Source organism: Schistocerca americana, chromosome 10 (genome assembly GCF_021461395.2).
Source record: "Schistocerca americana isolate TAMUIC-IGC-003095 chromosome 10, iqSchAmer2.1, whole genome shotgun sequence".
NCBI classification, from domain to species: Eukaryota; Metazoa; Arthropoda; class Insecta; order Orthoptera; family Acrididae; genus Schistocerca; species Schistocerca americana.
The window spans coordinates 200153406-200167676 of NC_060128.1; the positions used below are offsets into that span (position 1 = coordinate 200153406).

General features: G+C 48.4%; 1 protein-coding gene across 1 annotated transcript; it reads right to left on the bottom strand.

Annotated features, from left to right (window-relative positions):
- Positions 1-10481: 10481 nt before the first annotated feature.
- On the bottom strand, positions 10482-11966 carry LOC124552392 (extensin-1-like). Its single transcript, XM_047126653.1, has 2 exons — positions 10854-11966; positions 10482-10526 (listed from the first exon to the last, which is right to left on the bottom strand). Exons 1-2 carry the CDS (start codon positions 11964-11966, stop codon positions 10482-10484), a joined length of 1158 nt encoding a protein of 385 aa, XP_046982609.1.
- Between the last annotated feature and the right edge of the window lie 2305 nt (positions 11967-14271).

The following is a 14271-nucleotide window of genomic DNA, read 5'->3' on the forward strand; positions in this document are numbered from 1 at the left end:
CCTAATAACTGGTACAATGGGGCGTACCCTCTGCCATGCAGTTCACGGTGGTTTGCAGAGTGCAGATTACGACGGTACTGGGCACCACACACTGAAGTTTGAATAGTTTGGCTCGAGCCCCCACGTGCTGCGGCACGAAAGTGTATACAGGGTGGTCCATTAATAGTGACCGGGCCAAATATCTCACGAAATAAGCATCAAACGAAAATACTACAAAGAACGAAACTTGTCTAGCTTGAAGGGGGAAACCAGATGGCGCTATGGTTGGCCCGCTAGATGGCGCTGCCATAGGTCAAACGGATATAAACTGCGTTTTTAAAAAATAGGAACCCCCATTTTTTATTACATATTCGTGTAGTACGTAAAGATATATGAATGTTTTAGTTGGACCACTGTTTTCGCTTTGTGATAGATGGCACTGTAATAGTCACAAACGTCTAAGTACGTGGTACCATGTAACATTCGGCCAGTGCGGACGGTATTTGTTCGTGATACATTACCCGTGTTAAAATGGACCGTTTACTAATTCCGGAAAAGGTCGATATCATGTTGATGTAGGGCTATTGTGATCAAAACGCCCAACGGGCGTGTGCTATGTATGCTGCTCGGTACCCTGGACGACATCATCCGGACCTTTCGCCGGATAGTTACGTTATTTAAGGAGACAGGAAGTGTTCAGCCACATGTGAAACGTCAACCACGACCTGCAACAAATGATGATGCCCAGGTAGGTGTTTTAGCTGCTGTCGCGGGTAATCCGCACGTCAGTAGCAGACAAATTGCGCGAGAATCGGTGTTGAGAATGCTACATGAACATCGATTGCACCTGTTCCATATTTCTATGCACCAGGAATTGCATGGCGACGACTTTGAACCGTCGTCTACAGTTCTGTCACTGGGCACAAGAGAAATTACGGGACGATGACAGATTTTTTGCACTCGTTCTATTTAGCGACGAAGCGTCATTCACCAACAGCGGTAACGTAAACCGGCATAATATGCACTACTGGGCAACGGAAAATCCACGATGGCTGCGACAAATGGAACATCAGCGACCTTGGGGGGTTAATGTATGGTGCGGCATTATGGGAGGGAGGATAATTGGCCCCCATTTTACCGATGGCAATCTAAACGGTGCAATGTATGCTGATTTCCTACGTAATGTTCTACCCATGTTACTACAAGATGTTTCAGTGCGTGACAGAATGGCGATGTACTTCCAACATGATTAGTGTCCGGCACATAGTTCGCGTGCGGTTGAAGCAGTATTGAATAGCATATTTCATGACTGGTGGGTTGGTCGTCGAAGCACCATACCATGGCCAGCACGTTCATCGGATCTGACGTCCCCGGATTTGTTTCTGTGGGGAAAGTTGAAGGCTATCTGCTGTCGTGATCCACCGACAACGCCTGACAGCATGCGTCAGCGCATTGTCAATGCATGTGCGAACGTTACGGAAGGCGAACTACTCGCTGTTGACAGGAATGTCGTTCCACGTATTGCCAGATGCATTGAGGTTGACGGACATCATTTTGAGCATTTATTGCATTAATGTGGTATTTACAGGTAACCACGCTGTAACAGCATGCGTTCTCAGAAATGATAAGTTCACAAAGGTACATGTATCACATTGGACCAACCGAAATAAAATGTTCAAACGTACCTACGTTCTGTATTTCAATTTAAAAAACCTACCTGTTACCAACTGTTCGTCTAAAATTGTGAGCCATATGTTTATTACAGCGCTATCTATCACAAAGCGAAAAAAGTGGTCCAACTAAAACATTCATATTTCTTTGTGTACTACACGAATATGTAATAAAAAATGGGGGTTCGTATTTAGAAAAACGCAGTTGAGATCCGTTTGACCTATGGCAGCGCCATCTAGCGGGCCGACCATAGCGCCATCTGGTTTCTCCCTTCAAGCTAGACAAGTTTCGTTCTTTGTAGTTTTTTCGTGTGATGCTTATTCCGTGAGATATTCGGCCGGGTCACTATCAATGGACCATCCTGTATATCTGTTGCACTCAGCTTAATTGAGTGGCCCAGAGATGTGACTGGTCTCAATGTTGGGCTACGTTTTTTTCATCATAGGGTGCCACCTCACACCTGTCTTACACTCAATTTTTTAAGCTGAAATACAATATTACAAAACAATATAGGCAGCTATTGCGGTGAAATTTAAAATATTTAGTCACTCACGTTCACATATAGTTTGAACGTTTATTTTTCTTCAGAATATTCACTAAACACTTAAAATGCAGTCTGATGGGCTCTTACGTAAGGGCTACAACAGTTCACTATTAAATTCATATGTCGCGGTGACGACACTCGACAGTCTGTTCACAATTCACAAAATACTCTCTTGTCTGCTGTCCTAAACTATATTACGCTCCATTTGATAGCTTTCGAACGTCGCTACATACATACTTGCCCCGAACGTGACAAACAACTCACTACTAACGCCAGATTCGCGGCACGTTCGGCTCTTAGCGTCGCTCAAAACCAACTCCCTTCTCATCAGAGACGGCCGCCCTATCCTACCTCGAAACTACTGCCTAACTCAAACCAATGTTAGAGAAAGAATAATTCTAAAATTAAACACAAAAAGGTATATGATACATCGAAAAATATGTCAATTTCCCGGGCAGTAACAATTTAAAGTCGAAATTTTTGTATCTGCCACCGAATCTTCACAAATAATGTTCTTGTGGCGTGATTTTGCTTTTCCCGGATTTTTTTATACTAAACTTAAATAAACAAATACATCCTTAGTTACTCATCTACCTCTTTAAACTTTAGAATGCTGCCGCTAATTTCGCCTCTTTAAATTTATTTATTACAAAAAAACAGCGAATCCCATATTCCGACCTCTCATTCAAAATTGGTACATGTTTTGCTTAATCGGCTATGATTGCTCAATGCAGCTCTAATAGCCGCATCCGTAGACACTTTGTTTATATTAATAGGCCAAGGCACTGCCGAGACATTAGCTTTTGAACTTTCATAAATTTACAATTTTTAAGACGACAATAACTTTTAAACTATTACATATTTTTGTGGCGCGTCTAGATAATTCAGTTTCACGTATTTCTCTGTCCACGACTGCCAACTCGCACCTCCGTGTCACTCTTAGTTATGTTTTTATCAATGTTTCTCTTGCGTACAAATTTCTCCAAGCGCGCCAGCACGGCCATATGCGCCCTGCCGAACGTCCACTCGAGTTTTTCCGACGCCGCGCAGACGCCGGCCGCTCGCCACGGCCCAGTAGCCACGTGCTCTGCTGCGGGAAACTCCAGCCACAGCTTGCACGCTCAGAAGATATAAATAATCCATCGATGTCAGGTTGTTTCATTGACTCCGGTTTCGATATTGAAACATCAATGTTTGACCTCCTGACACCAATATTTTGTAACTGTCGAATATCAGCCAACTTCCCTAACCGAATCATAAGCATTTTTTATATCTACGAAGGTCACTACGGAATCTTTACTTAGTTGTTTCAGGTAATGGTTGTTCATGTGGAAGCCATTGGCATCATTGCTAGTTTAAAAGTGGGGGACTTGACAAGTTGTAATTATTGAGTCGGGATGGGTGTTGTAATGGTTCTCTATTTACGTGACCATTACGGCACTCCAACCCCAGTTCTCGGTACCAGTAATATCGTACTACTTTTCTGCGAAGTCACAGACATATTTTTGTGACAATATTCACATTTGCTTTTATTAATGTATAGGTACTCCGATGTATCGATATATTACACTGATTTGGTTCTTGTGTGTATTCATTTCTGTGAGACTGTCGTAATCTTTGACTGACTTGTAACCGTTTTGGCGTGAATGCGCACAGAGCAGTCTTTGTTTCACTTTGCAGAAGTTAAGTTGTTACTTCGCTTTCTAAAAGAACAGTCAAGTCTTGCGTTTGGTTAAAGTGGAAATTAAATATATGTAGATTGATACAAAACTGTTTTCTTGATAATGTGACAACTAAGAAGTAGTATATGTGAATTTACAAGGAGTTTAATAAAAATGTGGATCGTGAACACCAAGTCAAAAATTATTTCTACCATACCATTGTTCTGATCTGGAATTGTTTGATCATTAAGAATTTCCGGAAAAACATATTTGTTAGGTCTTTAAATATTGCTAAAATCCAGATCTGGACCTTCTAGCAGTCAAAGTGGAATCACCCTAGAATCAACAAGATGAGCCACAACAACTTCGACGAAATCTACGTGGGAATCCATTCAAGATAAGTGCCGAAATTAATGACTTTTTTACAGTGACTTCATTATTTCCACTCTGAAGATACCATCCACAGTCAATAATTTTGTTGTTGCACGATAAAGCGAACATATGCTGCGTGAGGAACATTATTAATCTGATTTCTAACCTACTTTGCAAGTGGTGATATTGTTAGCGCGTGCAGGTGCGGTTGGCGGTAAAGACAGAAACAAGCCATCTCCCCCTTCCCCCGTCTCGTGCAGAACCAAACCGCGGAGCCTGCTTAACGCGTTGCCCGGTGTGGGGTGGTGCGATGCGAGCGACTGTCCCCTGCAGGCGTGGGGGACGCAGCCCGCAGCACAGGGGCGTCATGAAAATTGCAGGCCAATATGAGGCCAGGCGCGCGCCGTCTCCTGAATAATAACGGCGACCGCCGCGCGTGTGTATGTGGGACACGGGGCTACCCAACACCCCAGAACCTCGCCGGCACGCGCGCACCCCAGTTCCTTCCTCCCTTCCTTCCTTCCTCTTTATTCTCACTGCGGCCGCACTCGTGTCCTATTTGGCAAATGGCACCTTCTACATCTACGTATTACAGTTGTGGCAGGGCAGAGGCGACTGTTGCAGCGCGCTAAACTTCTGAGAGAGACACTGGTAGCCATCTTGTCACGGCGTACAGTGGAAACACGCTGCTGGCCTTTTAAACAACAGCACAGTGAGGGCGATATGTGACAAACTCCAAACTGACGTGAAGTGTACGGCTACTATACGCTTCGGTGTGCAGATGACTAGCATTCGTCGCAACGGCTCAAATCAGGCAGTATGCGCGCTGAAGCACCAGAGAAACTGGTGTAGGCATGCGTATTCAAATACAGCGATATCTAAACAAGCAGAATACGGCACTGCAGCCGACAACACTTATATAAGACTACAAGTGTCTGGCGCAGTTGTTGGATCGGTTACTGCTGCCAGAATGGCAGGTCATAAAGATTTAAGCGAGTTTGAACGTCGTGTTATAGACGGCGCACAAGCGATGGGACACAGCATCTCCGAGGCGGCGATGAAGTGGGGATTTTCCCGTACGACCATTTCACGAGTGTACCGTGTCATAAATCCGGTACAGCATCAAATCTCTGACATCGCTGCGGCCGGAAAAAGACCCTGCAAGAACGGGACCAACGACCACTGAAGAGAGTCGTTCAGCGTAACAGAGGTGTAACCCTTCTTCAGATTGTGCTGATTTCAATGCTGCGGCATCAGTAAGAGTTAGCGTGCGAACCATTCAACGAAACATCGATATGGGCTTTCAGAGCTGAAGGCCCACTTGTGTACCCTTGACGACGACACAAAGCTTTACGCCTCGCCTGAGCTCGTCAGCTCCGTTGATGACTGGAAACATATTGCTTGGACGGACGAGTCTCAATTATATCAAGCGGACGGACGTGTACGGTTATGGAGAGAAGCTCATGAATCCATGGGCCCCGCATGTCAGCTGGGGACTGTTCAAGCTAGTGAAGGCTCTGTAATGGTGTGGGGTATTTGCAGTTGGCGTGATATGAGACCCATGATACGTCTAGGTACGACTCTGACAGGTGACACGTACGTTAGCATCCTGTCTGATCACCTGCATCCATTCATGTCCACCGTGCCTTCCGACGCAATTGGGCAATTCCAGCAGGACAATGCGACACCCCACACGTCCCGAATTGCTACGGAGTGTCTACAGGAACGCCATTCTGAATTTAAACACTTCCAACGGCCACCGAACTCCACAGACATGAACATTATTGAGCGTATCTGGGATGCCTTGCAATGTGCTGTAGCATGTAGTAGACCTACATTTCGGTTTGAGGTCTGTTGCATGTCGCGTTGATGATGTGGTTTTAAATGCCAACAGCGTATTTCTTCTGTACACCGGGACTAGTTTGTTCCCAGTATGTCTCCCTTAAGTAATAAATTATGACGTCATGCCTCACGGGGTACTTTCACTGGATGAACAGCGGGAAAGTAGTAAGTGATAAACATTCTTCCATCCATCATTTTGTACGAATTGTAAGCTATAAAGAAGTTCGTAAAACTTTGAAATTGTGTGTAAAATTATTGTTCTCAAATACTGGACGGATAACTTCGCGAGTCACTGGCTACGCTTCTTTTTCACCCCCACCGGTTCTTACACGAAATTGTCGTCTGACAATAAGGTATATGAGGTACGACAATAATGTGATTGATGTAAAAAGATGTTGCTTACCGTTTTAGTCAAGTTTAGTGCTGTCTCCTTCAAAGTAGTTTCCTTCTGATTGCACACACTTTTTCCAGCGGTTCTGCCATTGATGGTAACATTTCTGGAACTCATCTTCTGTAATATCCTCCAAGACCCTCGTCACAGCTTTTTGAACATCTTGTGTTGTTTGAAAATGGTGTCCCTTGACCGCCGTCTTGACTCTTGGAAATAGAAAAAAGTCGGACGGAGCGATATATGGAGAATAAGGTGGCTGTTGTAGTACTGAAATTTGTTTTGAGGTTAAAAATTGCTGTACTGACAGAGCAGTATGGGATGGCGCATTATCGTGATGCAGAATCCAACTATCAGCAATGTTGGCAGAGACACGGAGAACTCTTTTACGAAGTCTTTCTAAAATTTCTTTGTAGTAATATTGGTTAACTCTTTGTCTTCGGTCAGATCGTACGAGTTCTCGCACCCTGGCCAAGTTGACATCCGTCTGTGAGGTTGATGGTCGTCCACTGCGGTCTTCATCTTCAACATTCGTTCTGCCTTCACTAAACATTTTATGCCAACGGAAAACTTAAGCTCTTGACACAACCTCCTCTCCAAAAGCCTTCTGAAGCTTACCGTGAGGTGTCGTCGCGTTTTCGCCCAATTTAACGCAAAAAGAAATGGAAATACTTTAGATGACATGTCAATCATAGATGTTCTTATCTCTATTTAGTGAACGTGTTTTCAGTTACGTTTTGAACATTGTCCCGCTAGACTTCTTCATTAACTAATGTTTTTAGAGAGTAAATTAATATGGAATACGTCGTTCTTCTTTTCAAACATTCACAAACCCATTTATTCTTTCCCTATTGTCTTTTGGGTATGCAGTTGTACTAATTAAAGTAGGCACAAACGCAGTGATCAGAAAGAAATGACTAGCGTACATTCGCATTCTCGTGTCATCGTGAAAGGAAGCTACCGTATAGACAGAGGAATCTATATTTATACTTGGCAGAATTAATTACATACTGACATAATCGTCGGTATTGCTTTCGTTTCCCAAAAGTTATAAATATGTCGATTTCGGAAAAGAAGTGCGCGACTGCTACGGTCGCAGGTTCGAATCCTGCCTCGGGCATGGACGTGTGTGATGTCCTTAGGTTAGTTAGGTTTAATTAGTTCTAAGTTCTAGGGGACTGATGACCCCAGCTGTTAAGTCCCATAGTGCTCAGAGCCATTTGAACCATTTGAAAAGAAGCTCTGTATTTGCCCAAGATGTCGAAGAAGGTCCCTTACGTACTGGTTGTATCGAGTAAGATGTGGAGACGCCGGTTTGAAAGCGGATAGAGGTAGTGCGGGGAAGGGCGTCCCTTACCTGAGGATCGCTACTCATGCTACCTGGCGAAGGGGCAAGTGTGGCGAATGTCCGGTGTGGCAAATGTCCGGCATTCGTTTTCCATCTGCCTCGGTGAATGCGGGCTGGTTACCCTTATTCCGCCTCAGTTACACTATTTGGCGATTGCTGCGCAAACAAGTTGTCCACGTAGGCGTACACCACCATTACCCTACCACGCAAACGTAGCGGTTACACTCGTCTGGTGTGAGACGTTCCCTGGGGGGATCCATAGGGGGCCGAACCGCACAATAACCCCGGAAGAGTGGTTCGGTGTGGGGCGGCGGAGGGGTGAAGTGGACTGCGGTAGTCGTCGTGGGGTTGCGGACCACTGCGGCTGCGGCGGGGACGGAGCCTCTCCGTCGTTTCTAGGTCCCCGGTTAACATACAATGTTGTTGAAAAATAAAACTACGGTCAAGACGTAAGAAAAGTAATTAAAGGTGCATCCAAATGCCCACGTCGGCTGAGAGCATTCTCGTGCAAATTACGAGAGTCAAATGTGTTTCGTGCTTTAATTCGTGGAGGAAGCGAGACAGTTTTCGTGTGTACAACGGACGCGGCACGGTGGGCGACTAGAGAAGCAAGGCGCGCGTACACGGCGTGGAAAGGCGTCTGCTCCGACGGGAGAGAGCCTCCAGCTGGACTGGAGCGGAGGTGCGACGCCGAGCAGGCGGCTGTGCTCCGCGGACGCGCCGCCGCTGCTCGCTTCAGATCGCGCGCGCCGCTCTCCCACCCCGCCGTGGAGCTCGCGCCGACGCCTGCGACAGCGCGGGGGTCTCGCACACCGCCACCTGCAGTCCGTGTGTAACCCGAGCGCCAACACTGTTTTCAGCGGCGAATCGGCAAACCGTAAATCATCGCCGCCTCACTGTCTCGGAATCGTGCAACGAGGCGGAGACTTTGGAAAACAGGCTGGCCAACAGGACGGCGCTCTTAGTTACCAAAGTCCAGTATTGTTTCCTCTTTAAAGTAAAAAGCTACTGTAGTTGTAATATTGTTTAGATCGACGGCATTGTCGCTGCACACGACCGACATATTAATGTACTGCTTGCTCCCCCCCCCCCTCCCCTCCCTCTCCTACAATTATTTTATTAGTGTGTGAAATAGTGGTCATATTCTCCCAAACTCATTCAGTGCACTCGCCAAGTTTTGGCCGATTCTGATTTGTCACAAAAGAAGGAAACGACTTCCTTCAGTGGCCAAATTTGCGAACCGCCGTTACACGATGTACGTGGCGGGGGAAGCTGTCAGGAAAGCTATTTTCTCTGATTGGCCTAGAACTGTAGCCCGCACTACATACGAATCTGACAGCAGATGTCCATGTGGAAGGGGTTTGCCTTGCGTAAATCTCTAACGGAGTTGAATGGGTTTCGCGCGTTAATGTATTGTGAGTAACTCGAGAGAATTTCTCCCTGCGTGCGTACTTATTCTTCACCAACATTAAATATACGAGCGTAATGTTGCAAAGCGATACGAAATGGGACGAGCTTGTAGGGAAGAGCCGGTCGGTGTGGCCGAGAGGTTCTAGGCGCTTCAGTCTGGAACCGCGCTGCTGCTACGGTCGCAGGTTCAAATTCTGCATCGGGCATGGATGTGTGCGATGTCCTTAGCTTAGTTAGGTTTAAGTAGTTCTAAGTTCTAGGGGACTGATGACCTCAGATGTTAATTCTCATAGTGCTCAGAGCCATTTGAACCAATTTTTGTAGGGAAGATGAATAGTCCACTTCGGCTTATTGGGAGAATTTTAAGGAAGTGTGGTCCATTTCTGAAGGAGACAGCAACTACGACACTAGTGGGACCCATTCTTGAGTGTTGCTCGAATGTTTCGGATCCGCAACACATCAAATTAAAGGAATCTATGGAAGCAGTTCAGAGCCGCGTTGCTAGGTTTGTCAGCGTTAGGCTCCAATCATACACACGTTTTACGGAGATTCTTCGTGAACTCAAATGAGAATCCGTAGAGGGAAGACAAGATTCTTTCCGAGGAACACTGTTGAGAAAAAATTTGGAGAACCGGCATTGGAAGCTGACTGCAGAACGATTCTGCTGCTGCCAACATACATTTCGCGTCAGGACCACGAAGGTGAGGAATCAGGGCTGACACGGAGGCATGTAGACAGTCGTTTTTCGGCTCGCCCTGTTTGCGAGTGGAACACGAAAGGAAATGACAAGTAGTGGTGCGGGGTACCCTCCGCCGCGCGCCGCACTGTGGACTGAGGTGTGTCTGAGTAGATGCAGATGCAGATATGCTAGTGCTCGTGCAGGATCACAAGAACCGTCCATCCCATGGTCGACAGTACGGGAAGTTTTGCGGTTTCCGTTACAGAGGTACCGGTACCAGATTCAGGCGGTGCAGCAGCTGAAACCTCTTGATGTGCGGCAACGTTCTGAATTATGAATAATCGGCGATCACGTCATTATCTGCGCAACTGATACTGAAGAAGTTTGTTTTTCGTGTTAATAAATGCGATTCAAAATGGTTCAAATGGCTCAGAGCACTATGGGAGCACTTAACATCTGAGGTCATCAATCCCCTAGGACTTAGAACTACTTACACCTAACTAGCCTAAGGACATCACACACATCCATATCCGAGGCAGAATTCGAACCTGCGACCGTAGCGGTCGCGCGGTTCCAGACTGAAGCGCCTAGAGCCGCTCGGCCACACAAGCCGGCAAACCCATTTCCAAGGGCTACAAGCAGATAAAAGCGTATTATGTAGATACAGGCAGCAGATGACTTCTTTCTATTTTTATTGCCTCTTACACTATGGATGAACTATTGTGCTGTTTTTAATGTATTACTACAAGTTCCTTCCTATTTTGTTATTTCATAGAAGTAGTAGACAAATCTGTAATCTCTTAAACCAAATGAAGCATTCTACTTCATTACTGTGTCGCTTCGGAAAAGTACTTCCAGACTAGAGCTGCGTGCCATTGTGCAACACAACGGATGTCCGCCGACGACAGAGAGGAACTACGGTGGTGGGGACCAGGTGGTGTGGACCAGGTGGTGCGGACCAGGTGGTGGGGACCAGGTGGTGGGGACCAGGTGGTGGGGACCAGGTGGTGGGGACCAGGTGGTGGGGACCAGGTGGTGGGGACCAGGTGGTGGGGACCAGGTGGTGGGGACCAGGTGGTGGGGACCAGGTGGTGTGGACCAGGTGGTGTGGACCAGGTGGTGTGGACCAGGTGGTGGGGACCAGGTGGTGGGGACCAGGTGGTGTGGACCAGGTGGTGGGGACCAGGTGGTGGGGACCAGGTGGTGGGGACCAGGTGGTGGGGACCAGGTGGTGGGGACCAGGTGGTGGGGACCAGGTGGTGGGGACCAGGTGGTGGGGACCAGGTGGTGGGGACCAGGTGGTGGGGACCAGGTGGTGGGGACCAGGTGGTGTGGACCAGGTGGTGTGGACCAGGTGGTGTGGACCAGGTGGTGGGGACCAGGTGGTGGGGACCAGGTGGTGGGGACCAGGTGGTGGGGACCAGGTGGTGGGGACCAGGTGGTGTGGACCAGGTGGTGTGGACCAGGTGGTGGGGACCAGGTGGTGTGGACCAGGTGGTGGGGACCAGGTGGTGGGGACCGGGTGGTGGGGACCAGGTGGTGTGGACCGGGTGGTGGGGACCGGGTGGTGGGGACCGGGTGGTGGGGACCGGGTGGTGGGGACCGGGTGGTGGGGACCAGGTGGTGGGGACCAGGTGGTGTGGACCAGGTGGTGGGGACCAGGTGGTGGGGACCAGGTGGTGTGGACCAGGTGGTGGGGACCAGGTGGTGGGGACCAGGTGGTGTGGACCAGGTGGTGGGGACCAGGTGGTGGGGACCAGGTGGTGTGGACCAGGTGGTGGGGACCAGGTGGTGGGGACCAGGTGGTGGGGACCAGGTGGTGTGGACCAGGTGGTGGGGACCAGGTGGTGTGGACCAGGTGGTGGGGACCAGGTGGTGGGGACCAGGTGGTGTGGACCAGGTGGTGGGGACCGGGTGGTGGGGACCGGGTGGTGGGGACCGGGTGGTGGGGACCAGGTGGTGGGGACCAGGTGGTGGGGACCGGGTGGTGGGGACCGGGTGGTGGGGACCGGGTCCCGCACTCTGCCCGCACCTCGAGCCACCACGCACGGCACTGCTGTACCGGTTCTCATGCCACGTGTTGCTTGCTTGTTCCCGTTGCCATAGTTATTAAAACAGCACAGATCACTTTTCTCGTTTACTCAAATAAAGCAATATTTCAAACGAATGCAAATTCTACGGATAAAACTTACTCCTTTTTTTAAGAGAGATTAATTTAAAAATGAAAAATTGTAGTGTTGGGTTATGGCTAATTGATACTTCGGTCTTTTTACTCGGTTATTAGTAAAAAATAAAAAAAACACCTGTTACAACCGAGACCACACAGATACAGAAAAATTCGGGCTACTCAAAACTAAAACACCGGTATCGGTTCCAACCAGTATCGACATTAATCGGTCGCGACGCGTGTGGGGCGAGTTGAGCCCCCCCCCCCTCCCCCACTTTCCCCCAAGCGTCTGCTCGTCGCCCACACCTCGCAGCCAGCCAGCCAGCCAGCCAGCCAGCCCTGTGGCTCTCTTTGTGTACGCCTCTCAGTGCGACACACTAGAAGGTGTTTCATTTTCTCACTAGGGAGCGGTAGCTAATTTGCCGACCGATCTTCCCTCTTTTTTGATTGACAATCAAACAAATGTGGTACAACTTGTAACGTTTTTTGAACTGTTCAACTTGTTCTCTACAATTTTTACGAGTATGCCTGTAATGGGTTACTAGGATGGCTGGCGCACCTGTCTTTTTGGTAAGTGATCAGCGAGCGTCAGATTGCTGTGAATCTATTTCAGTTTTCCTCTTGTCTCCCGTACTTCTGCTTGACATCACAACACTTTTAACGCTGTTCTCCACGACCGGACGTAGTGTCACGGGTGAGAGTGGGTGGGAGTTTGTATGAATTTCTCGCATTTTCTCCATTTTAACCGCGACCGTTTCTGTTTATTTCGTAAGGCCGCTGACAAACTACTCCTCCACACACACACACACACACACACACACACACACACACACACACACACACACACACACACACACACTCGCGCGCGCGCACGCACACACACAGTACTGCAGACATCTACCGGCTACCTGCAAACAAAAAAAAAAAAAGAGCAATTGCGTACGTTATGTTATTGTAGGTGATAATTACATTCAAGAGCCAAAGGAACTGGTACACGTGCCTCATACCGCGTAGGGCCCCCGCGAGCACGCAGAAGTGTTCAACACGACGTGGCATGGACTCGATTAATGTCTGGAGCAGTGCTGGACACCATGAATTCTGCAGGGCTGTCTATAAATCCGTAAGAGTACGAAGGGGTGGAGATCTCTTCTGAACAGCACAGCACGCTGTAAGGCGTCCCAGATACGCTTCATAATGTCCACGTCTGGGGAGTTTGGTGGCCAGCGGAAGTGTTTAAACTCAGAAGAGTGTTCGAGGAGTCACTCTGCACCAATTATGGATGTGTGGGGTGTCGCATTGTCCTGCTGGAATTGCCCATGTCCGTGGGAGTGCACAATGCACGTGACTGGATGCAGGTGATCAGACAGGTTGCTTACGTGCACGTCTCCTGTCAGAGTCGTATCGAGACGTGTCAGCCGTCCCATATCTGTCCAAATGCACGCGCCCCACGCCATTGTAGAGCTTCCACTATCTTGAACAGTCCCGTGCTGACATGCAGGGTCCGTGGGTTGGTAAGATTGTCTCCATACCCGTAAACGTTCATCCGCTCCATGTAATTTGAAACGAGACTCGTCCGACCAGGGAAGACGTTTCCAGTCACCAACAAACAGTCCAGTATCTGTGTTGACGGGCCCAGGCGGGGCTTAAAGCTTGGTGCCGTGCAGTCATCGAGGGTACACGAGGGGCCGATGATGTTTCGTTGAATGGTTCGCACGCTGATACTTGCTGACGGCCCAGCACTGATATATGCGTCAATGTGCGGAGGGGTTGCACTTCTACCACGTTGAAAGTTCCTCTTCAGTCGTCGTTGGTCCCGTTCTTGCAGGATTCTTTTCCGGCAGCAGCGATGTCGGAGACTTGATGTTTTACCGGATTCCTGATATTCACTGTACGTTCGTGAAATAGTCGTACGGCCAATCCCCACTTCACCGCTACCTCATGCGCCGACTGTAGCACGACGTTCAAAGTCAGTTAAGTCACGATAACCTGCCATTGTGGCAGCAGTAAGCGATGTAACAACTGCGCCAGACACTTGTTGTCTTATATAGGCTTTGCCGACCGCAGCGCCGTGTTCTGCTCGTTTACATATGTCGGTATTTGAATAGGCGTGCCCACACCAGTTTCTTTGGCGCTTCAGTGTATAGACTTTAACGGCTAGACGTGCTAATGCGAGTCGTCCATGTTGACCTTTGAGACAGCAGCGGTCGGCC

Coding starts and splice junctions, on each gene's coding strand:
- LOC124552392 (XM_047126653.1), bottom strand. CDS start 11,966: ATGAGAACCGGTACAGCAGTGCCGTGCGTGGTGGCTCGAGGTGCGGGC. Junction 10,527..10,853: donor CACCTGGTCCCCACCACCTG/GTCCGCACCACC, acceptor ATCTGCTTGTAG/CCCTTGGAAATGGGTTTGCC.